Raw genomic sequence first — 23,894 nt, forward strand, 5'->3', positions numbered from 1 at the left:
TCCAAGACTTTCAGCTGCAGACTACTGCCTGTCTGCGTTATAGCGTGTACTTGGTCTGTGTAGTAACTGTGACCAGTGTGATACTGTATGACATGCACCATAATAGGCCTCTAACATAGTGACTGACCCTCTCGCTATTGGCGCTTCCCTGTATGGAAATGATCCCCGTGACCCCGGAGTGGAACATGAAATGACAAGTGACAAGTTTTCCATGGATCAGTTTCAGTGTGAATCAACTTTAGATGGGAAAATCCAGCAACTTCCAACAAGGCCCGTCCATCGGTGCTAGACTAGCTGGGGTCAGGATGTCACTACCAACAGCGTAGGGTTTTCTCTTGTAACAGTGGAGTATACTGATAAGGGCATGATGAAGTAGAAATCTTAAGCAAAAGGGGATCCTGTGGATGGAAACAACTCCTCACTGAAAGGGGTCAGGAGGATGTCTGGAATCGTTTTGACCAACAGGTGCTGCACAGTCAGCCGACTACAACATTGCTGCTCCAACTAATGTTTCTGAATGCACAACTTGCCGTTCCTTAGCACGAATGGTTATAACAGATGACCAGTTCCAGCGCCATTAATCTCCAAGAATTAGAAAGGCAAGACTCTAGTGGGCAGAAGAGCAGAAAAACCTCACCTGGTCAGATCTGTTGCACTGTGCTGATGGAAGATCATAATTTGGCACAAGCAGCATGAATTGATGACCCCTTCCTGTCAGCTGGTCAGGACATGCCAGCACCTCCATCTAATCTGCGGCAACTGCAAGAAGCTTCCTGTCCGCAGGGGCCGATATTCCTACAGAATGACTTCATCACTTAATGGAATTGACGCCATGCAGTTCTGAAGACCAAATGAGCTCCAACGCCCTACTAGATGGGGGTCTAATAAAGGGGCCGTTCAGTGTATGTTAATGCAGTATGATGCGTCACTGGTTACGATGTTGCACCAGTGAGTTCCCCTCATCCTTTCCAGTGATGGTGATGCTGTATGACGTGCACGGCGGTTGGATTCCAAAATTATACCGCCCGGTTAGCGGCAGATTGTGTCACTGACACGCTTATTACAGAACTTTCTTAATGCACCTTGCTGTCACATTATATCGGCCCGCAGGCTATAGTGTAACATGGGAGATGTAAGTAGTGGTGGCTCGGGGTCCCGGCGGGCGGGCTGGATAGGTGTGCAGCAGCGGGAGGTTACATAAGGTCTATTTATATCCGCTGGCTGCAGGCAGGAGATTTAATGAGCTGCTGGCCTCATTCTCCCCCGTGTCAGGCTGTGCTGCGTGCGTCAGAGCGCTGCAGTCAGGAACAGAGGCAGTTTCCATGGCGACTGTTATCCCCCTGGAGATTCTGGTAGCTTTGGATTTTCTGTTCCTGTTACAGAGGTGTCTCGTCTCTTCCCTTCACCCTCTGCATCGCTCCTCACTTCACTCTTTTTGTCTACGTCTCCTACCCCAGCATCGTCTCCCGCACCCCCACAGTCACGCTTTACAGGGAGTTTCCGGTGAATGAAGCTTGATTGATGTGTAATGAAAAGTTCTGTAACTTTCTAACAAACTTTTTTTGCATTTCGGTTCCTCACTTTCCAATAGCTCTGCTTGCAGTTAGTGAATGGGAACAGTCATGTTTGTATCTGAAGGCTGAAAGCTGTGGGAAATGTTCTTGGGCCCCACAGGCTGCATCTGCTACAACAATCAGTCTAAACTCCAGACTGTTCTGATGTCGGGTTATAATGTAGCGAGTTTTGGGATGCGGTGTTTTAGCTCACAGAGGATTGTCTACACTGCATACAATTGTTAGAAATACGTCTGCTGTTAGTGAATAGGTACATCCAGAGGTTCAAAAGGAACTTTTACAGACCTATTTCTAACGGCAAGCTGAAATCTTGTGAAATACACTAGGAAGTTGCAGAAGCTTATTTTACACTGCAAATGGTCACCATTTTCAAGGACTTGGCTTATTTACTTAGATGGCGGTTTCCAGTTGTAAGGCCAGGGCTGCCCCAGTCTTGTGTGGAGGTAGAACCCAAGTTGCAAAAAATTCTCATCCCCTTTATAGTCAAATAGGAAATTCTGAATTGGGGTTTGTTCACACTAGCTTTTTTATTTTTATTACTGATGCAGTTTTATTAAAAACTTAAGCGGAAAGCATGTAAAACAAATGCATTTCACTTCTATCTGTTTTCAGCATTAAAAAATAGTAGTGGTGCCACCTCCTTTTTCATGAATGTGGCTCAGTGGTCAGCACTGTTGCCTTGCAGTTCTGGGGTCCTAGGCTCAAAACTCTTATTAATGACAACATCCTCTTTAAAAAATCAATACAGATGTCCTTGGACAGATTTGAACCTAGAACTCCAGCACTGCAAGAAACGGTGCTAACCACTGAGCCACCACACTTGTCCTTCTCTGGACAAAACAAGATGAAAAACAAACATACGAACTTCATCCAGAGTGAGTCCTAGGTTCAAATCTGACCAAGGATAACAATGGTGCTAGCAAGTGAGCCACCATGTTTTATTTCCTCTTCCTTCTCCAGAGGAGGAGGCGAAGAAAAAACAAACCCACTGTGACTATAGACAACATCTGCATGGAGGTTGTATGTTCTGACATGAACCTAGAACTACAGGAAACTGCGCTAGCCACTGAACCACCAAGCTTCTTCCTCCTTTCTCCTCCTGCTGCTTTCTCCGGAGAAGAAGATATACTCATATTAGTAGTAATCTTCTCCTCCACTTTCTTCTTATTCTTTCTACTCTGGTGGCTTAGTCATTAGCACTTGCAGCGCTGGGCTCCTGGGTTCAAATCTGACCAAGGGTGATGTCTGTATTGAGTTTTAATGTTCTTTTGTATTTGTTCTTGCTCTGCTCATCCTCCTGGAGATGAAAGCAGGTGTGCTGGCTCAGTGCTTAGCACTATTGCTTTGCAGTCCTGGAGTCCTAGGTTCAAATCTGACCAAGGACAACATCTGCATGGAGCTTTTCTTTGTGCCTGTGGTGCCATAGGAAGTAGCTGGCTGTTCGGCTCATTTTAGTAACGAAGTTGGCTCCCTTCTCTGTCGTACCTGATGCAAAGACGGAAGGGGCTGGCTTGTTTATTAAAATGAGCCAGACAGGCAGGGATGGGTCATCCCGTGTGACCTAGTGTCTGGTTCTAAAACCACGGGTCGAGGTACGCATTTCCCCTTCCTGGACAACCCCTTTTTAGTAGAGCAGTTCACCTGACCACAAGCCTCATCTCTTCACCATAGTGGGGGCAGTTGCTATATAGAGCCTCTCTTGCTCTGGAGGACTCCTCTTGTATTATATAGTTCACTGATCTATATGGACACTATGTAATGCTTTTTCCCTGTAGGGGCACTGCAGGGAAACTAACCTATAGAGAACCTGGCAGTCCGTGTTCACAGCTGTCTAGCAAGGGGACACTTTGTGATCTGCCTGTTGCCCATGGCCTCTTCTAATAAGTAGGGATTGTCCAGAGCGGAGGACCCCTTCAAGATTAATTGCATTAAATGTAACCTCAACTAATGTCAAGTTTACCGTGACGATGAGGACGGGGTGTCTGGTGTAGGTTCATTATTTAGGATCCTAAATATTTACTGGTCAAGTAAATGTGACTCATCGCTCCCTCCTCCTTACTGGCAGCGTCCAGGGGGCCATATTGACCCAATTAGTCGGTGGCCTCTCAAACGCCAAGCAGAGCTGTCAAAGTGGTACGATTCCTCCTTTTGCACCACTGCCAACTCCATCTAGCATTCAGTGAGGGTGACGTTGGAACTGTCACTACTCCAACTTTTCACAGACAGGGGTGATGTGTTGCTTTCCTAAGACCACCCCATTGTTACAGTATTGCAGGGTTTTCATTTGTCTGGTATGAACATCTCAATGTCAGTTACATTAACATAAACCGGTATGGCGAGGTCTGGTGACTGCGGAAGGTGTGGGCACATTCATGACTGAGGATGTCATAATTCACTCTCTATTTAGGTCAATATAATGAGACCTGGAGGACTGGAAGTTCCAGGATTTTCTTGTAAGCTATTGGTTAACTCTTTAGTCTCCAGGGTAAAACTGGATCTGAACCTCTAAATTCAGAGCGGTCACATTTTTGCCTGCTGGGAGTAGTTGTCATTCAGCTGGGTCACGCTGTGGATTTAGATTGTAAGCTCACTAGGCCGCCTCTGCAGAGATGTAGGGTGCATTCGCACACACAAATCGGGGGCAGATTCTGTGCATTGGGAAACCCACCCCAAAATCTGCACCATTTGTGGATTTTGATGTGGTCTGCAGCAGACTTTACCCCTTCACTTGAAGTGAAATTAGCTGTTGATCTTCATGAAAATTCACTGTGACCGCACCTATAAAGCCTTTAATCTGGCATCTACCTGGTAATCTGGAAGGTAAATCTGCATGGTAAATGGCAGTGAGCCTCCTTGAAGCCCTTTTTACAGGGGAGGATTGTCAGACGCTTAAGTCCCTGACCGTTGTCTCAGCAAGTATTTCTCCCATACTGTCACAGCAGCGATCTTCATTCAGTGAATGGAGGTGGAGTGGGTCCGGGATCGCTTCCAGACACCCACCTCCATTCACAGTGAACAGGCAGTCAGTCGTTCATTGATGAATGATTGCCTGTCTTACACGGGCCAACTGTTTTGATTTTTATGCCTGCCTAAAATTAACAATAAGGGAGTAAATTATTATTCATTGTTCAGACGCTGGCAGCAGTTACATTGAGCCAAACTGAATATTATTCAGTTTATCGTCGATTGACATATTAATCATTCTATGTAATTGGGCTCTTCTATTATATGTAAGTTGTCTTGGAAGCATTCCAGATCATCAGATGGACACCAAGAAGCATTACTAGAGTAGCAAGAAAAACTTCAATCACCACTGACCACTCCGTCCTTGTTACTTCAGGATGCACTGTCAGTAATCTCGTCGTTTTTCAGCATTCTTTCTTCTGCCGGCTGACCGAGGACAAAAAATCGGAGAAGTTCTTCAAAGTTTTCTTCGATCGGATGAAGGTTGCTCAACAAGAAATTAAAGCCACAGTCACCGTAAATACGAGTGACCTGGGGAGCAAGAAGAGGGACGAGGAGCAGTCTGAGAGGGAGGCCCCACACCGGAAGTCAGGTGGGAAGTCTTATCCGGATGTTTATATGGTTTTGAGTGTCTTTAGTGGATTTGTAGACTTTGCTATTTTTATTTGTGCCATTGCATCTAAACTGTCTTGAATATGCACTTTCTGTTGTGTCTACAGCACCTATGCAGAACTCTTTCCATAGTTAGAAAAACCATGACTGCAGTCTCTCTCTTCCACCTCCTACTGTTTACCCACTTTCATTCATTAGACTGCCACACGGAAAGCGGTATGCTTGCAGGATCAGACAGCACAAGGCTAGTTTGTAGTCTATTACCATGGAGACAAATGGGTCTTTATAGGACAGCGGTGTCCAACCTTTTGCATCTGAGTCACATTGGAAGAAGTTGTCTTGAGACGCATATGAAATACGCAGACCCTAATGAAAGCTGTTAAGAAGGGGGAAAAAAAAAAGCTGCGCCTTCTGGTCATCCTTATAACCCCTGCTGTCAGGCCATATGGATTCCAAACTGGAGTCCGAAACCTGTTCAGGCTCACATACAGTTCACAGCCACAGGCCCATTTCAGAGATAGAGGGGTGGTGGGAGGGACACTGAGTCAACTGGCCATGAGACCACTGCTCCTATCCAGTATTGAGGAGAGGATGAGAGACAGACAGGTCTTTGGTGGGTAAGAATAATCACCGCTGCAGACCGCCCTCTGGACCCGGAGGGACTGAGTCGGTCACAGAGCTGCAAGTGCCGCTCACTACCTCATATGCATGAGCCTGTCTGTCAGCGCAATCTCTCAGCCTTCCGTGCCAGGTACCATCTGTGGCCTCGCCGCCTGCAGTCTGTCTACTCTTTGGGCCCAGTTGCATAATGTTTTAAGTAAGTCTTTATAATTTTGCGTTTGGGCCGCATTCATAGCCATACTATGCTGCATGTAGCCCACGGACCGCGGGTTGGACGCCTCTGCCATAATTGTTGTAACCAACTTCTTTAAACTAGATTTTCAACAAAGACCCTTAAAGTTGTTTCATTCCCTCCCTGTTACCAGCTCGAGAACCCAGCACCCAGATTACAGAGGAGGCCAAAGAGCAGCTTCTAGAGGCTTCTGTTGCCACCAAGAAGGCCTTCAGCACTTTCCGCCGGGAGGCAGACCCTGACGATCACTTCTCAGCTGGGGAAGGCGGCCTGACCTCCACGGAGAAAGGAAAAGATGATCTAGAGATGAGCGCTGTGATCAGCATTATGCAGCCAATCCTACGCTTCTTGCAGCTGCTGTGTGAAAACCACAACCGGGACCTGCAGGTGAAGAAACCAGTGCCACCACTATGGCATTGGGTCTTGTATGTGCTACTCATGCCATCTAATGGGCATTGGGTGACTGACTGGGATGCAGCTTGGAGTGAGTGTTACAAGTGTTTTGTGATTGCACGGAAACCGCGACCGTGTCCTACTGCGAGGTTAGAAATTGGTCGGTCGTACACCGAATTAAATGGTGCTGCTTTTGCATCTAGAAGAGAATATTTATTTGTTTTTGTTACAGAATTTCTTGCGCTGCCAAAATAATAAAACCAACTACAATCTGGTCTGCGAGACCTTGCAATTCCTTGACTGCATCTGTGGAAGCACAACCGGTGGTCTCGGCCTTTTGGGACTCTACATCAATGAGAAGAACGTTGCCCTAATTAACCAGACGCTGGAGAGCCTGACTGAGTACTGCCAGGGACCATGCCATGAAAACCAGGTGACTCACCTGCCCTGAACAATGTTGTGTTGTCTTCATGCCCGGTTGTGCCAGTGGTTCCTAGATGTGATTGGCTCCTGAGCGTTGCACCAATCCAGTTCACCTCTGTGCAGGTTTATTACATAACTGGGCTGATATTGGGACATGTTGCACGTGTTGGGTGATTTCCTGGAACTCAGTGTAACTCTTATGTAACGTGTTGCTCGGGGTGCCAGGACACGCCTCAGACTGCCATCCAGCACAGTGTGTGCTTCGAAAGCTGGATCACAACAGGAACAGGGCTGGCACTGTACCCCTGGCACCAGCTGAGCTGATAGGGAGTATATGCAGCTGCAGTATAGACCAATCTAATTGTTATTTAGTGCGGTCTGTCATGTATGATTTAACCCAATCACCTCTCCACCTGCAGAACTGCATAGCCACCCATGAGTCTAATGGCATAGATATCATCACTGCACTGATCCTGAATGACATCAACCCTCTGGGGAGGAAGAGGATGGACTTGGTGTTGGAGCTCAAGGTGGGGACTTGCTGGAGCTTTTTCTTTATCCTGATGCAAATATCTACAGCTTCAGCATTCAGTGAAGGTCTCCTCTATATTATGGTGATTAAAAATTGCAAATAACTGAGCCCCAATTCTTTTCAAACCACATAGTTCGAATTGGACAACCCCTTTAACCCTATTGATTGCCTATCTGCAGGATAGGCCGTCAATCGTAGATCCGCGAGGGTCCGTTGCCCAGGACACTGATGAAATGTTTGCTGGGTTGGTGCACTTATGCACTGAACTGATTTCTGCAGGAATCGGACAGCTCTGTTTCCACTGCAGTGGCAAGGTTTGGTAGTGCAGGCACAGTTCCCATTGATGTGATTGGGGACTTTGTAATATCAAGCCCGGCCACTTGTGGTGAAGCCTGCTGATCATATACTGATAACTTTTGATGATCTGTCCTCAAGATTGGTCAAGAAGTGGAACAACCCCTTTTTAAAGGGTTAAATGCCTCTTAATACATCTGGTAAGTTTTTGGAATTTTTACACCACTTATGGGTGGCCGGACACTTGTGCTGCTAATTGCACTTTTTTTTTTTTTTTATTTTATTTTTTTTATTCTTGCCGTTTATTCCCCAAAAATCCACTTTCCCTTACGATATTGTAATCCTGCTTAATCTAATGCATAGTTTTTACTTTTGAGCTGGTCGGGGTCTCTTCCCTCATACGAGCGACCACATCCCTCATACTGATTGATGTCAATGACACTGTAAGGGCACCTGCACACTGGCGGGAGCCATATCTGGTCGTGATATGGCAATCTTCTCCCATTGATTTCAATAAAGCCAGCGCTGCTGCTTCCGGCCCCATTGCAAACATGTAGAAATCCCTGGATGCGAGGGGTTTTTATTTGAAACAAAAAAAACCTCCGTAGTAAAACCTTTCGCTCGTGCATCGTACGGATGCCGCTTCCTCACAGTACACTGAAGGCGGGTGCTTCTCAATTAGTGGATAAATCCTAAACTGCTTCTTCCGCCAAGGATTTGTTACCAAACAGGAACTCCCGTTCAATGTTTACATAGCCGGGGCTTGGCACCATGCGCCCTTATGTAACACTGTAATGATGCTTGTCTGCACAGACTCCTTGTTACCAACGGACGTGGCAAGTGCAAAAGGTGCAAGCAGCTGCCTTTAGTCTGGGGCTGCAACTGTGGTTTCCGTTCTTGGATGAAAAATCAGAGCATGCTCCATTTTACTGCGGTTCCCGGACGGACTGCTTCCATTGGAGTCAATAGAAGCCGTCCGATCCACAGCATGGCGGATGGGCCACGGATTCCGCAGGAAAAGCAGAAGTTTGAAGAGAGAATCTGTACTGCACAACGACAGTCACTACTGCAAACAGTACAGAACTTCAGGACATGGACAGAGTCGCCGGGCACAGGGGAGATTCCGTGCAGGATTCCCCATGCGAAATCCGTGCATGCCTATGGACATGAGGCCTTAGGGCCACTGGTGGCGAACCTATGGCACGTGTGCCAGAGTCGGCACGCAAAGCCCTCCCTTCTGGCACGCGTCACCATCGGCCACTTGCCACATTAGTGAATGCCTGCAGGGGCAGGATTCCCCTGCCGGCATTCACTCATCAGCTTGCTGTCATCAGCACTGCTATCTGCGCTGATCCCGGCACACACACTGACATCAGTGTGCAGCCGGGATCCTACTCCCCATATTACTGCTGGGGGGGGCCTTATTACTGCTGGGGGCCCGCTGGGGGGGGCCTTATTACCGCTGGGGGGGCATTATTACTGCTGGGGGGGGGGGCGCGGCGGGCATTATTTATGCCCCCCCCCCCCCAGCAGTAATACTGCTGGGGGGGGGGGGGGGGAGATTATTACTGCTGGGGGCCCACGGGGGGGGGGGGGCAGTATTACTGCTGGGGTGGGGGGGGAGTCATTATTACTGCTGCGGAGTCGCTGGGGGGTGTCACTATTGTTACTGATGGGGGGGGGGGTCACTTTTATATGGGGGGCCGCTGTGGGATCTCACTGTTCTTGCTGGGGGGGTCACTGTTACCGCTGTGGGGTGTCACTATTATCGCTTTTTGGATGTGGAAATGCAGAATTTTCCACAGGAATTTCCGCTGAGGACATTCTGCAGTATTTCTGCATTCAAAAAGCAGTTAAAATCTGCACGCTGTCTATTTTGAAGCGGCCCTGTCCTTTTTAGAACGACTGTTAAAATCCTACATCGTGATAAGCCCCACCCCCTGACGTGTTGGAACTTTGCGGTAAATAAGTGGGTTTTGGGTTACAGTTTGGGCACTCGGTCTATAAAAGGTTCGCCATCACTGCCCTAGGCCATCTTCACACAGTGTAAATGCTGCAGAATTTCCACAGAAGCTCCGCAGCAATTTTAGTATATGGATGCGTTCACATGTAATCAAATAGGTGCTGCTTTTTCATGGCAGAAAATCCACACCAGACTGTCCATTCTGCATCAAAAACCGCATTTTGTCTCTGATTCTGCTGCAGATTTCAGCCTGCACTTAACTGCGCTCCTCTCCATAACCTGAGCTCTGCCACCGCCGGAGTCTGGTGCTATGGAAGTAGGCTGCCTGTCAGGGGGAAAGATGGGGGCGCTCAGAGGGTTACCATAAGCTGCCCTCTTGATGTAGCCTGTGAGCACTAAGTGTTTGGAGAGGAGCAGCGTTATGTACAGGCTGAGATCTACTGCTGATCCGCAAAAGAATCCAGGTTAATATCCGCACCAGTGGTGACTATTCTGATGCGGTTTTTGGTGCAGATTTTCCATTGTGGAAATTCTGTACCAATTCGGCTACATGGGAACATGCCCTAAGCCATGTAGAGGAGGCTTAAAAAATATCCTTCATATGGTGTGGAAATTTTCCTCAAACGCTGCAGATTCTAAATCCGTGACACACCTCTTTATTCTGCAAATGTGAATGGTTTTGTTGACGGATTTCAACCCCTGTATTACAAGCAAAGTAAGATGGACACCATTTACGAGGGCTCTGATAGATCCTGCGCTTGTCAAGGCTGATGGTACTTTCGTATTAAGGCCCGTTTACATGTAATGGTCTGTGGGGCACAGATGCCCAACAGGTTGTCCCAGCGATAATCATTCCTGTGTTACATAGCAACGAGCATCACTAAATGAATGTAGGCGGAGCGGGTCGGGGATCATTCTGCCTGCCTCCATTCGCAATAAATAGACCATCCATAGTTGAAAGATGGCCTGTTTACATAAGTCATAGTTTTTATGGACGCAGAAATGAACAAGAGCGAACAAATTCTTGTCCGTTGGTGTGAATTTTTACTTATTTGGGGATTTTTCAGATTCCTGCATCCTACGGGAAGCTTAACCGTATCGGCCCGTATAAGGGCCCTTAGCTCTGGCCATATTGATCTATTGACCATCTAACCATTGTCGCTGCGGCGAGGTCTTCGTGCCTCATACTGTACAGTAATTAGGAGCCTCTGAGCGTTCGCAGGTAAAAGGCGACCATATCCTTTACTCTGTAGATAAACAAAGCCCTCTCTGTTGCAGAACAATGCCTCCAAGCTGCTGCTGGCCATCATGGAGAGCCGCCATGACAGCGAGAACGCTGAGCGAATCTTGTATAATATGAGGCCAAAGGAGCTGGTGAGTTTTGGGGGGGAGGGGGTCCTCCTATCTATTGGTCTGATGGAAAGTATTAAAAGTGCAAAGCCTCATTATTAAAGATATATGTTGCCTATAACAACCAATCGCTGAGCAGCTTTCACTTCCTATACTGCTGTGATAAAATGAAAGCTGCGCTCTGATTGGTGGTTGCTGTAGGCTTCAGATGGCTTCATTCTCATCTGTTGCCCATATCAACCAGTCAGTGCAAAGCCTTCACTTTGAGCAGCTTTCATCTTACACTGCTGAGGTAGTGATCAGTTGCTACGGGCTAATTGTGTGACAGTCGTGATAATCGCGGCTCGCTATGGTTGTACATTACGGGACCGGCTGGTTATTCACTTTGGAAGCCTCGCATTATAACAGATCTTTTAAAAATGGATTTTGTGGTGTCTCCTTTTACACCATAATTTCTCAAACCAGCGGTGACCTCACCACGAAAGCTGCGTACCATGACCCCCGACAGGGAGCAGTGCTGCAGAGGGTCTGCCGGACAGTTCGGGGTCAGCTAGTTACAAAGCACTTGTTTCTAGACGCTTGACCTTTACACGGCGGTGGAAACTGACCGCAAATGTATAACCTATTAGATGAAGGGGAAAAGACTGCTGAGCTGCTGTATCTAAACTTGTCAGATACACCAGACGGTATCGCACAGGATGGGATTAGATACAGCAACTCTGCAGACAGTATCATATGATTGTCTGCTGAGCTTCTGTATCTAAGCCTGATGGGATTAGATACAGTATCTCACATGATATCATTAGATACAGTGGCGCTGTAGACAGTATATCCCATGCGGCGCAGTGCCGAGGCGCTTCGTCTAAGCCCAGTTGCATGCGACGCCGTGCCGAGGCGCTGCGCCTAAGCCCCCAGGCGCATGCGGCGCAGTGCCGAGGCGCTGCGCCTAAGCCCCCAGGCGCATGCGGCGCAGTGCCGAGGCGCTGCGCCTAAGCCCCCAGGCGCATGCGGCGCAGTGCCGAGGCGCTGCGCCTAAGCCCTCCAGCCGCATGCGGCGCAGTGCCGAGGCGCTGCGCCTAAGCCCGTCCCACTTGGATACTGGAGCTCAGCAGACAGTACCACATATGATGGGCTATCTGCTGAGAATCCCCGGCTCTGTGTTCACAATCCATGAGGTTTTTCTGTATACGGCAAAATTTGTGCTTGTTCTTGGTTTTTGTCCTCTTTCTAGTTTGTCAGTAACTGCTTGTTCTGTCCACAGGTGGAGGTGATCAAGAAGGCTTATCTGCAGGGGGAGGTGGAGTTTGAGGATGGAGAGGGCTGTGAGGATCAGGCTGCTTCTCCACGTAATGTCGGCCACAATATTTACATCCTGGCACATCAGGTGGGCCCCTTATATAAGGGCACGAGGTGTCGGCTGTTGTGTAAGCGGGAGGACGGTGTGAGGCTGCTTTACCATGGACACGGTGTCCTATTCTTGCAAGGCGGTGGGTGTGCCAGCAGCTCGCTGCACGTGGAGTCAGGCATGCCCTGCCACACACGCTGCTTCCAGGCTGGGCGCTCTGCCAGGGATCCTACAAGAACTCTGCTATGCTGAGCAAGAATGGAGGGCGATCTGTGCGGGTTTATATTCAGCTTATTAGCAAAAATCCCCGTGACTGTTGTGGTTGTGAGCTGCCTGCGATGCCTTCCGTTGCAAATACACTTTTGGATTTTTTTTTAAGTAGATCTTAACGTGTGTCGGCCTGATATCCTCTTAAAGGGAACCAGTCGCCGCTTTGTCACTCTAAACCCATGCACATTGCTGCAGAACTTGTAACCTGTATTGTATATGTTTTCTTGAAGTTGGCATTTCTTGTCAAACCATAAAACTTACTGAATGCAGGGTGTTAAGTATCGGAGTCACGAATGTGATGCTGAATGATGCTGAGTCATGGGGTCTGTCCTTAGACCGCCACCCCCCCCACCCACTCCTTGACTGACAGCTCACACCATCTTCTCCTTTCCAGGCATGTACAGTATACCTAGACTGCAGCAAGGATACCTATAGAATACAAGAAGTAGATCAGGGGCATGCGTGTTTTGTGTGTGTAAAATGTGCAGTACACAGCAAGTAGGCACTACTCGAGCGAGTAGTGCCTTAGCCGAGTATCTCCCCGCTCGTCTCTAAAGATTCGGGGGCCGGCGGAGATCTGCCTCCCCCCGCCCCCTCTCCGCCGCAACTCGCCTGTCACCCACGCGGGCCCCTGAATCTTTAGAGACAAGCGGGGAGATACTCGGCTAAGGCACTACTCGCTCGAGTAATGTGCCTTAGCGGGTATACTCGCGCATCTCTAGTATGTGCATGTGTATTTGCTGTGTATGTTAAATCCCCATAGCCTATATTGGTGCATATTACACAGCAAAATAGAACCTGCTGCATTTATTTTATAACGCACTTGTGAGTGGGCCAATAGAATTCTGTGGGCTTTTAGCACTGGGTAGTTTTTCTCATGAAAAGTACATGTGTAAAACGCCCATGTGGGTGAGCCATAAGTGAAGCCATTCCAAGGACACCACCGCTCACTGCATGCTCAGAAAAGGCATGCGCAGGATTTTAGCAGTGCTGCTGTCAAGTGCTAGGAGCCCTGGATCGAAGGTGGCGTGGTCTGAGCACTCCTTGACTCAGGATACAATTAGCACCGCCCTGATGACTGGCTGACTAATGTACACTGGAATAAATGAGTTTTATTGGCAGAGCAAGGCACTGGCAGTTGCAAGAAAAACCTATATAATACAGGTTACAAGTGCTGGGCAATGTGCCATGGGTTTAAAGTGGTTATAGTGTGTGTGTGTGTGTGCGCCCCCCCCCCCCCCCCCCCATGGGGGGAGGAGAATATCCCATCTGCTGGAAGTGCATCTACATCTTTACCCTACTCCTTTTGAAGTCCTACTGACTAGACCGACCCTTTTTATCAGAATGCTAATATAGGGGGTTTGGTAATTGACGGTACTGTGTGGCTTGGGCTTTAGTATCAGATCCACCAAAAATTATGGTTTGGGGTAGTTTCACTTGATTTCAGCTCATTTTTGCGCAATGCAGCTTTGTTTCCAATCAGCAAGCAGGTTAGGCTGAACTCAGATTTGCATTAGGGCTCTGTTTTGCAGTCTGCAGCATTTTGGCTTCTCTTTTGGATGCAAAAATAACAAACTAACCTTTCCTTTTCCTCTCCCTTTTTTTTTTTTTTTTTGGTGCTACGACGTAAAAATAAAAAAAAATCTGAAAATGGTGTCCTTTTTACAGTTTGGTCAGTCAGGCCCAATGTTCACATGTATAATACCAAGTTGCTACTAGAGGGGGGGAATGCTGTGAGTGAAGACCACCCTCTTTGCCCTGTGACCGCCTCACGTTATAACTTTGGAGATGGTTCTGCTTCTCTTGACTTATTTCTTCTCTCTTCTTAAAATAGCCGAGGAAACGAGAAGCTTTGTGCCATTTTTAACCTCATATCTTGTTACTGTAAATGAAGTTAAATGGAGCTTGTTCTCTTGTTCTCACGTGTAGGCGGCAAATGCCTCATGGGTAACTTTTTGTACCTAAAGCCCTGGGGTGAAATTATATAGAAAGGGAAATTCCACTTGAGCTAATGTTCAGACAACATCTATAGACTTCCGAGGTTTTTGGACCTCTCATCACTAATGCAGCTTCATGCTCACAGAGCCCCATAAAACATCTGACCGGTCTAATAAATGGACACAGTGTCTTACCTCCTGGATGCACCGGAGGAAATTCTCAGGGCCCACCTACCAGCTATACAGGTCTGACCAACTCCCAGTCATGTTTTGCCCTTCACTCCTAGGGGCACAGAGAAATCATATTCTGTAAGAAAACGCTTAGAATACAGCGATTCAGCTCTAGCATACCTCTACAAAATGCAGTCGGAATATAATGGTCAGATAACAGTGCTACACAGAAATGATGATTACAGTGCAGATGCCTCCATTCATCCCAGTTGATGTAGCCTTTGATTTGACATTTTTTCCCCCATCTTTCTTCTCTGGGCCCAGACCACCATGAAGACTTCCAGCCATGACTCATCTCTGCACTCCCACCATCCTGCCGCTAGCACGCCTCTCAATGCTGTTCACAGTAATGACCCCAAAACTCAGTAAAGTAAAGAGTTTTACTGCTGGTCAGATGCCATACGCTCTGTGATACTCAACTGCTCATCTTCTGTACTTTCAGTACTGCAAGTACTAAAAAATGGATGAGGTGTCTATCACAGAGGGAGCACCATCAGGTAGTACAGATGGTTGTACTGCCAACCGGAGTTTCAGGAGCAGTGGTCTGTCCAGGGGAAGGGGGGTGAGGTCTTTCAGCCTTGAGCCCCCTCTACCCCATAGCAGCTGCCAAAGGGCCACCATATGATCCTCTGGTGGGCTTGTCCAACACTGTATGGGTGGAATTTCTCTTTAAATTTGTCAGGTAGAGGTCTTTATTGGCAAGATAATGCTATCTCTTGCATGTGTCGTAGCTTTGGCAGCTACTGGATGAGTGACTGCTTTTAATCAGTTTTAGATATGAAAGTTCCATGCATGGCAGCATCTGGATGGAGGTCTATAGCTTTTTCAGCTGTGTTTTTATGGATTGAAGACTGACACATGAGCAGAGTTCTTGCATTCTGAGTGTAGCGTCTAATAGTGGGGAAAGCTAGGTGTTAATGCTCCTTAATCATGTAGGAAACCTAAGAACTGTGATTCTGTTTTAGTTTGACCATTAAATGGAGTTTTTTTAAATGTATACAGCTTGCACGACACAATAAGGAGCTCCAGCAAATGTTGAAACCAGGAGTCCAAACAGGGGACGGGGATGAGGCACTGGAATTTTATGCCAAACACACAGCACAGATAGAGGTGAGGATGGAAGGGACATCCATAGGCTTAAGTTATACTACCATTTTCTGGTGGAGCTCTTTGATCACAGCCTAACACTTTGGTATCCTGTCCAGATTGTGCGGCTTGACCGGACGATGGAGCAGATAGTTTTCCCTGTGCCGAGTATATGCGAGTTTCTTACCAAGGAGTCAAAACTGCGAGTTTATTACACAACGGAAAGGGATGAACAAGGAAGCAAAATCCATGACTTCTTCCAGAGATCAGAAGATCTATTCAATGAAATGAACTGGCAGAAAAAGCTAAGAGGTGAGGAGTCATGAGGGCCATTAGAAGATGAAAGGCTTTCTGACTTGAGGTTCCTCCTATGGTGACATATTGGGTAAGGATTTATGATATGTAGTAAAAGGTTGGTTAGTTGACTTGAGAAGTTTCAGAAATAAGTCCTGGGGCATGTGTTCATGAGGTCCAATAGAAAGAGCATTCCATTGACTTGCTAAGGTTCATCTATACTAAGCCACTGAGTGAAAGTCAACTGAAAGAACTTTCTGCTGGGCCTCAAGGTTCACAGATGGTAAATTCTTGTGTGTGGAGTCCTAAGGTTCTGTTGAAGGGTTGGTAAGTAGACTCCTCAAGGTTCATTAATGCTCAGCCACTCGTGATTGACTCATGAGGTTCAGTGGAACGATCATTCAGTTGACTTGCCAAGGTTCATTTGTGGGTGTGAAGTCATCAGATCTAGCAAGAGTGTTGGCTAGCTTATCAAAATTCATTGGGATATCCTTTTTGGTGTGGAGTCATGAGATCCAGTATAAAGATCAGTCCTTTGACTTGTCAAGCTTTATCTATGGTAAGTAAAAGGATAAATGGGTGGCGGGCGTGCACGACCAGGTGGAGGCAGCTACTACTCCCCCATATTGTATAAAAAAGATAATAGGTCAGCACTTTCCAATAGAAATCTATAGGTGCACGTTAAACCATGGCTGCAACATACAATAGAAGCAGAAACCAAAAAGTGGCAACAGCACTCAAAATACACTTACTATCAGAAGTATACGTACCTATAATACTCTAACCACATTAAATAATGCAAGGTGCTTGGTATATAATTTGATCAAATCCTTTTTGCCCATCTACCAACGTCCATGTGACCAATCTTTCAGATGGGTCCTAACGCTAATACCAGGTGGTTTAATCTTAACCTGGGAAAGATTGGTACTTACCTTTTTTAAAAATGCCCCTATTGTCTCTTCTATTGGACCATATAAATGGTATCCTAACTTCCTGGTTTTATTTGTAGGCTTAGTCCCAAGAGGAGCATTCTTATAAGTAAGTACTCAGCTTTCCCAGGTTAAGATTAAACCACCTGGTATCCGCATTAGGACCCATCTGAAAGCTTGGTCACCTGAACATTGTTAGATAAGCCAATGTGATTTGATCAAATTATATACCAAGAACCTTGCATTATTTGATGTGGTTAGAGTATTTATTATAGGTATGTATACTTCTGATAGAAGCAGAAACCAAAAAGTGGCAACAGTACTCAAAATACACTTACTATTATCTATGGTAAGTGTTTGTTCGTGGAGTAGATGGAATCTGACTTCTTGAGGCTGTCTCTATGGTAAGAAGTCATCATCTAGGTGAATGGATCAGTCAATGATCCCATCAAGATTCACTAGTGGGAAGTCATTGGATGTGGAGTCATGAGGTCCAGTAGAAGAATCATTCAGTTGACTTGGTAAGGTTCGTCTATAATAAATCATTGGGTGTGGAGTCATAAGGTTCTGTAAAAAGTGGGATTCCCTCACTCCTCAGGTTCTGCCTAATGGTGAGAAGTCTTAGCAAGGTTTGTTGAAGGCAAGTCCTTGGATGTGGAGTCATGAAATCAGTAGGATTGGTCAGTTGACTAATGTCCCATCTAGATGGGACAACAGTCGTCTTGTGTAGAGTGTTTATACGGGCAGAGTTTACCGCTGGATCGCAGGCTTCTCGCTAAGTGCTTCACCTTCTATGTGAAACACTGAGTGGAGAGCATTTACTCACAGCGAGAATCACGCGATCCAGCGATGTTTGTTATGCTGACTGAAAGTCAGGGATAGCGAGAAGGTAACAAATGGTCAACTATCTTTTTTTGCATTTTCACGGGACGATTATCGCTCAATTTAATTTGTTTGAACAAATTTTGTATAATAATTGTCCTTTGTAAATGGCCCTTTACTGAGGTTCAATTAGATCAGTGTTTCCCAAACTCCAGTCCTCATGGAGCCCCACAGGTCATGCGTTCTGGATTTCCTCAGTATTGCACAGGTGATGTAATTGTCGGTGCCTCAGACATTGCCACAGAGGGCCTTACTATAAAATATCCTGAAAACCTGATCTGTGGGGGGTCCATGAGGACTGGAGTTTGGGAAACTCTGATCCATAGTAAGCTATTGCCATGAAGTCCTAAGATCCATCAGCAGGTTCTGTCTTTTATTGAGGTTCATCAATGGGGAGTACTTTGGGTGTAGAGTTGTGAAAATGTGGCTGATGTCGTCCTCTGAATGTAACCATCACCGTGTCTGGTGTCTTGCAGCGCAGCATGTCCTGTACTGGTGTTCTAGAAACATGACCTTCTGGAGCAGCATCTCCTTCAACCTGGCCGTGCTCATGAATCTGCTTGTTGCGTTTTTTTACCCTTTTGTTGGTGTGCGAGGAGGTTAGTGATTTAAGATGTAATGTAAGATTACATTTGGTGATCTCTTTAAAGGCATAAATATTTTTGGAGAACCTCCAGAAACTTTTGAACGCAACATATATGCACACTTGATTCCATCAACCAGCAGAATTAACATTTTGTTCTGGGTTTTTTCAGGAACACTGGATTCCCGTCTCTCAGGTCTACTCTGGACGGCGATGCTTGTCTCTCTAGCCATAGTCATTGTCCTTCCCAAGCCACATGGAATTAGAGCCTTGATTGCTTCCACCATTCTACGACTCATCTTCTCCATTGGACTTCAACCTACATTGTTCCTATTAGGAGCATTTAATGTGAGTTGTCCTTTTAGATTCCTGTTGAGGCCTTGCATGGTAGGACCAAGATCAGAAGTGTAGATAGACTACTCCAGTAGCCTATAGACAAGAAACTATTAGGTACAGGAGAACCAAAAATTGACATATTGGCCAAACTGAAAATCATGGACACTAACACTTGCAAAGGTTAAAATGGGGTTTATCTGGCTAACTGAGTTTATGGAGATTACCCCCCCCCCCCCCCCAAATAACTGTCTCAAATACCAGTCACTTTACATGATGTAGCAATTTACCTGGCCATTTAATTGGAAATATTGAATGCAGGTTTACATTTTACACTGAATACACCTTATTTGGCTAGTAAAATGCTGTATATTCCTTCACTTTATGACCTGTCATCCTCAGCTGTGCAATAAAATAATCTTCCTTACAAGCTTTGTGGGAAATCGAGGCACCTTTACTCGAGGCTATGGAGCAATGATCTTGGACGTTGAATTTCTTTACCATCTCTTGTATCTTCTCATCTGTGCCATGGGAGTCTTTGTACATGAATTCTTCTACAGTTTGCTGGTGAGTCTTTTGACCACTGGTCTAATATTGAGCTTTTCCTATCTCTTATAATGGTTGTTCTCATGTTGCCTCGTCTTTTCAGCTCTTTGATCTAGTGTACAGGGAGGAGACTTTACTCAACGTGATTAAGAGTGTGACTAGGAACGGGCGGTCGATCATCCTGACCGCTGTGCTGGCATTGATTCTGGTTTACTTGTTCTCCATTGTGGGATACCTTTTCTTTAAAGATGACTTTATACTGGAAGTGGATAGATTACCGAATGAGACGTTCACTGGTGAGTTATGGTGCTCGTCGCAAACTCATGGACATAGTAACCTAATATATAAGGTCGAAAAAAGACCTATGTTGATCCAGAGGAAGGTGAAAAAAACAAACCCTGAGGTAGAAGCCAATTTTCCCCATTCTAAGGGGACAAATTCCTTCCTGACTCCAATTTGGCAATCGGACTAATCCCTGGTTTACCAACCCTTCTGAAGTTGTTAATGATTAGCAATACAATATTATGTGGTTATAAAGGAAGGTGTCCACAACTGCAAAAAAGGGGGTTACATGATGCAATGTAGGCATACACATAATGTAACTGTCTTATCTTGATATAGTTAATGTGTACTCTACTGTTCCAGAGACTGGGAACTCGATGGCCCAGGAGCTTTCAGTTTCAGAAGTTTGCCGGATGGAATCTGGAGGCAACTGCACCCAAGGTAAGAACAAATCGAATAGTGTAAAACGATGAAATGTGAAAGTTGTCTGGTGTAAGAGAATGTGCTTCTACAGAAGAGGACTCTGAGGAGGTAGAGGAAGAAGAGAAGGAACATACCTGCGAGACCCTACTGATGTGCATAGTGACCGTCCTCAGTCATGGACTCAGAAGTGGCGGCGGTGTTGGAGATGTTCTCCGGAAACCTTCCAAAGAGGTATTTTCTTCTTAAAATGACACTAAATGGAGTAGGAGAGGACATTGTGGTGGTCAACATTTTTCTTTTCTGTCTGCAGGAACCTCTATTTGCAGCGCGTGTTATCTATGATCTGCTTTTCTTCTTCATGGTGATCATTATTGTGTTGAACTTGATTTTTGGAGTCATTATTGACACTTTTGCTGACTTGAGGAGTGAGAAGCAGAAGAAAGAGGAAGTGTTGAAGACTACGTGTTTCATTTGCGGTGGGTCAGATTTCATTTCTCCCACTCTGTAACCATATGACCTCTTGGAAAGATAACTTGGGTTGGAATTCCCCTTTAATTCGAGAAGAATATGCTGGTAGTGCTTGGTGAGCCTAAACCGCTATGGATTCCAAAGGGTCCAATGTGTCTTGTGCAGAACCTTTTTATTCTGACATTTCTGTTTAGGATCTTTGTTTGACTTGGCCTAGATATAATTGAAAGGAAATTCCACCTCAGTTTAGCGTCATACTGGTAAAGCTGTAGCTTTTGAACTTTAGCAAGGAGAACGTCTTATGGAGTCCTTCAGGCTCTAGGTTCTCAATTTTTGCTCCATCAACCTACAATGGATTTTTTTTCATTAGTTTACTCTAAAATGGTCCTTCGTCTCATGAAGGTCACAGTATTTTGGTCAATCCTCCAGGTCGCAGGGAATGGGTCTATTTTATGCCCGCTGTACATTCATACTAGCAATGTACAGTGAATGGCCTTTTTTTTATTAGACCCTTTCTAGTCTTTCACAATTAGCGCTTTCCTGTATGGAAATTGGACATATGATTTCTCCCCCACCCCCCCCCCCCCACCCCACCGGAGTGCAGCATAAAAGAACATAACTTTTTTAGTTTCAGTGCGAATCCACATTAGATGGGAAAATCCAGTGATCTGAGCAACTTCCAACAAGGCCGGGGTCATCGGTGCTAGACTAGCCTGGGCCAGGATGTCACTGCCAGCTGCATGGGGTTTTCTCTTTTGTAACAGTGGAGAGTATTCAGAGAATGGCGTGATCGAGGAAAGACAGCGAAAGGCAGTTCTGTGGACGGAAATGACTCATTGCAGAAAGGGGTCAAGGGAGGATGTCCGGAATCCTTCTGACCAACAGGAGCTACGGTCTGCTAAATAAAACACTAGAGCTCCAACTAATGTGCCCGAATGCACAACACGCCGTTCCTTAGCAGGGATGGGCTAGAACAGCGGACTACCAATTCCAGCGCTGTTGTGTCTAAGAGTAACAGAAATGTGAGAAGCTAGTGGGGCAAAAGGGTGCAAAACTTGTATCGCTGATCAGCAGAAAAACATCACCTGGTCAGATGGATCCAGATTTCTGTTGCACCGTTCTGATGGGAGGTCAGAATTGGTGCAGGCAGCATGAATCGATGACCCCTTCCTGTCAGGTTGGTGGCGGTGGAAGGTTTTCTTGGCACACCCTGGCTCCTTAGGTCTTCAAAATTGCAATAATTCATTGTGGCATTCATCCACAGATACTAAAGTGGATCCAACACGCTACTAGATGGGCGTCTCTAATAGTGACCATTCTGTGTATATTCTCTGGCTCTAGTGTTCACTTTTGTAAACCTCAAAAAAGCAAAAACAGATTCTTGGCTCCCCTGATATAGAATTGTCTGTCTTTTTTTTTTTTTGCTTTTATCCAACTGAATCATTTTTTCCCACCTTGAGATTCACATTTTTCTGACTTTGAGGTTTTGTTTATTTTCCCCCGTCTGATTCTTGCAGGGCTGGAACGGGACAAATTTGACAATAAAACTGTGACATTTGAAGAGCACATTAAGGAGGAGCACAACATGTGGCACTACTTGTGTTTTATTGTCCTGGTGAAAGTAAAGGACTCCACGGAATACACTGGACCGGAAAGCTATGTGGCGGAAATGATAAAGGTAAGACCGCAGGTTGCTCGGTTGGGTTCTTAGAAGGCGCGCCGTCGATCAGCAGCACTACTTATCTTGTAGGGGGGTCCAATCTTGTAATGTTATGGTATATTATGGTCCGTTATGATTTTGAGAATTAATGATCCAAGATTAATTTCGGCTCTTTCTCGGCACTCTCATACATCCGCTGTGTAGAAACTGCACATCCGCTACCCAGCAGGTGTAAGGAAGGGATGCTATGCAGGAAAAAGCTCTGAAGTGGGGCTTAAGTGGGTTTTCTAATCTCAACAATCCCTTTCTATATGCTCTAAGGTTGCTGTAGAGCTGCGTCTCTCTGGTGGACGCAGTCATTTAAATGACTGGATGTGATACTTCATTTCACCTATAGTGGTCACTATAGGGTGAGTGGATGACACACCCCCAGCAAAATTCTCTTTGTGAGGCTGGTCACATCTTCCCCATAGGAAATAATGGAGTTACTTGTAACTGCGAGATGATTGGTCCGATGGGCATCTGAGGTGTTGCTGGGCCTTATTGTACACTATGGAGATTGTTAGAATGGAACTTTTGGGTTGCAGCATCTTCTGAAGTTTCTGCTTCAGTTTCATCAGTGACTCTTTCTGGTCCTTACTAAACATTCTTCAGAAAATTTTTAATCGCAGTTGACCTGTGCAAAACTGAAGCTGCGTCTTGCGTAACCCAAGCGACGCGCCCACAGTGCTGCATCGGTCTTAGAACCCGCAATCTCTGGCTGTCAAGTGGTTAAAGGGTAACTCTTCTCTGGCTTGGCTCAGCCCTAATTGACCTGTGCAGCTATTTTTTCAGTTCTTATCAGACAACCATAATGGGTCTTGTGAACATTGGGTGATCCTGCATGAAAGTGGTCCTCTCCATCAATAGATCTGGTGGTTGTCGCTGCCTCGTCTCTCGCTCATTCTCAGCCTTGTTTATGGATCCCTCGCATTGAATATATCCGTATTAGTCATCTATCCCAACATGGCCGTCGTGTCCTGGCTTACTAAGACATGACCGCTCTGTCTGACTAGACACTAAAATGTCTCAGACTCTTGGGAAGCGCCTTTCCTTCTGGCCTAGGAGGAGTGCACAGCATTTTGGCTGTGGGATGTGAGCTAAAATGCTGCTGCAATGTAAGTGAATGGAGATTTAACAAACCCCATTCGCTTACAGCGGAAAATACTTGTGCTGTGGATTTTCAAATCTGCAACCTGTTCTGCTATTGATATCCTATCCAGATCAGTGGGGTTCCACCACCAGGGCTCAGCTGCTCCGCTCGATCAGGGTCTGTGTACTGAGCCGTTTTTTGCTGCAAGAATCAGACTGCTTCATACATTGCTTAGTGGCCTTATTTGGTACTGCAGGCTGAGTCCCACTCATTTCAGTAGGACTCTGCTTGTAGTACCAACCCTGGCCACTGCACATGTATGGAGCTGTCTGCTTCCTGCAGCAACACAGCTCAGTGCACAAAGATACTGATCGAGGGGAGCAGCTGGTCCCTGGGGAATCCCGGGTGGTGGAACCCCACCGACCTGCTATTAAAGCCCTATCATAAGGACAGGTCATTCCTGCTTTTTCCAGTCTTCCTGATTAAAAAAGATACTAAACACAGCATGGCGCAAAAAAGGTTTATGTAGGCCATG

General features: G+C 46.1%; 1 protein-coding gene across 5 annotated transcripts in view; it reads left to right on the top strand.

Moving 5' to 3' along the window:
* ITPR1 (inositol 1,4,5-trisphosphate receptor type 1) overlaps positions 1-23,894 on the top strand; it is a 123,670-nt gene that overhangs the window by 92,697 nt on the left and 7,079 nt on the right. For 4 of the 5 annotated variants that reach the window (XM_066596959.1, XM_066596958.1, XM_066596960.1 and 1 more), the window contains 16 exons: positions 4,947-5,130; positions 6,137-6,390; positions 6,629-6,829; positions 7,239-7,349; positions 10,887-10,982; positions 12,220-12,342; positions 15,744-15,851; positions 15,947-16,139; positions 18,409-18,531; positions 18,688-18,863; positions 19,251-19,415; positions 19,498-19,690; positions 20,040-20,117; positions 20,191-20,330; positions 20,410-20,575; positions 22,085-22,245. In XM_066596959.1, coding sequence (XP_066453056.1) covers positions 4,947-5,130; positions 6,137-6,390; positions 6,629-6,829; positions 7,239-7,349; positions 10,887-10,982; positions 12,220-12,342; positions 15,744-15,851; positions 15,947-16,139; positions 18,409-18,531; positions 18,688-18,863; positions 19,251-19,415; positions 19,498-19,690; positions 20,040-20,117; positions 20,191-20,330; positions 20,410-20,575; positions 22,085-22,245 — 2,472 coding nt within the window. Of the gene's footprint in view, positions 1-4,946; positions 5,131-6,136; positions 6,391-6,628; positions 6,830-7,238; positions 7,350-10,886; positions 10,983-12,219; positions 12,343-15,743; positions 15,852-15,946; positions 16,140-18,408; positions 18,532-18,687; positions 18,864-19,250; positions 19,416-19,497; positions 19,691-20,039; positions 20,118-20,190; positions 20,331-20,409; positions 20,576-22,084; positions 22,246-23,894 lie in introns of those variants that run through there. The other variant, XR_010791239.1, reaches the window with a different exon arrangement.

Source organism: Eleutherodactylus coqui, chromosome 3 (genome assembly GCF_035609145.1).
Source record: "Eleutherodactylus coqui strain aEleCoq1 chromosome 3, aEleCoq1.hap1, whole genome shotgun sequence".
NCBI lineage: Eukaryota > Metazoa > Chordata > Amphibia > Anura > Eleutherodactylidae > Eleutherodactylus > Eleutherodactylus coqui.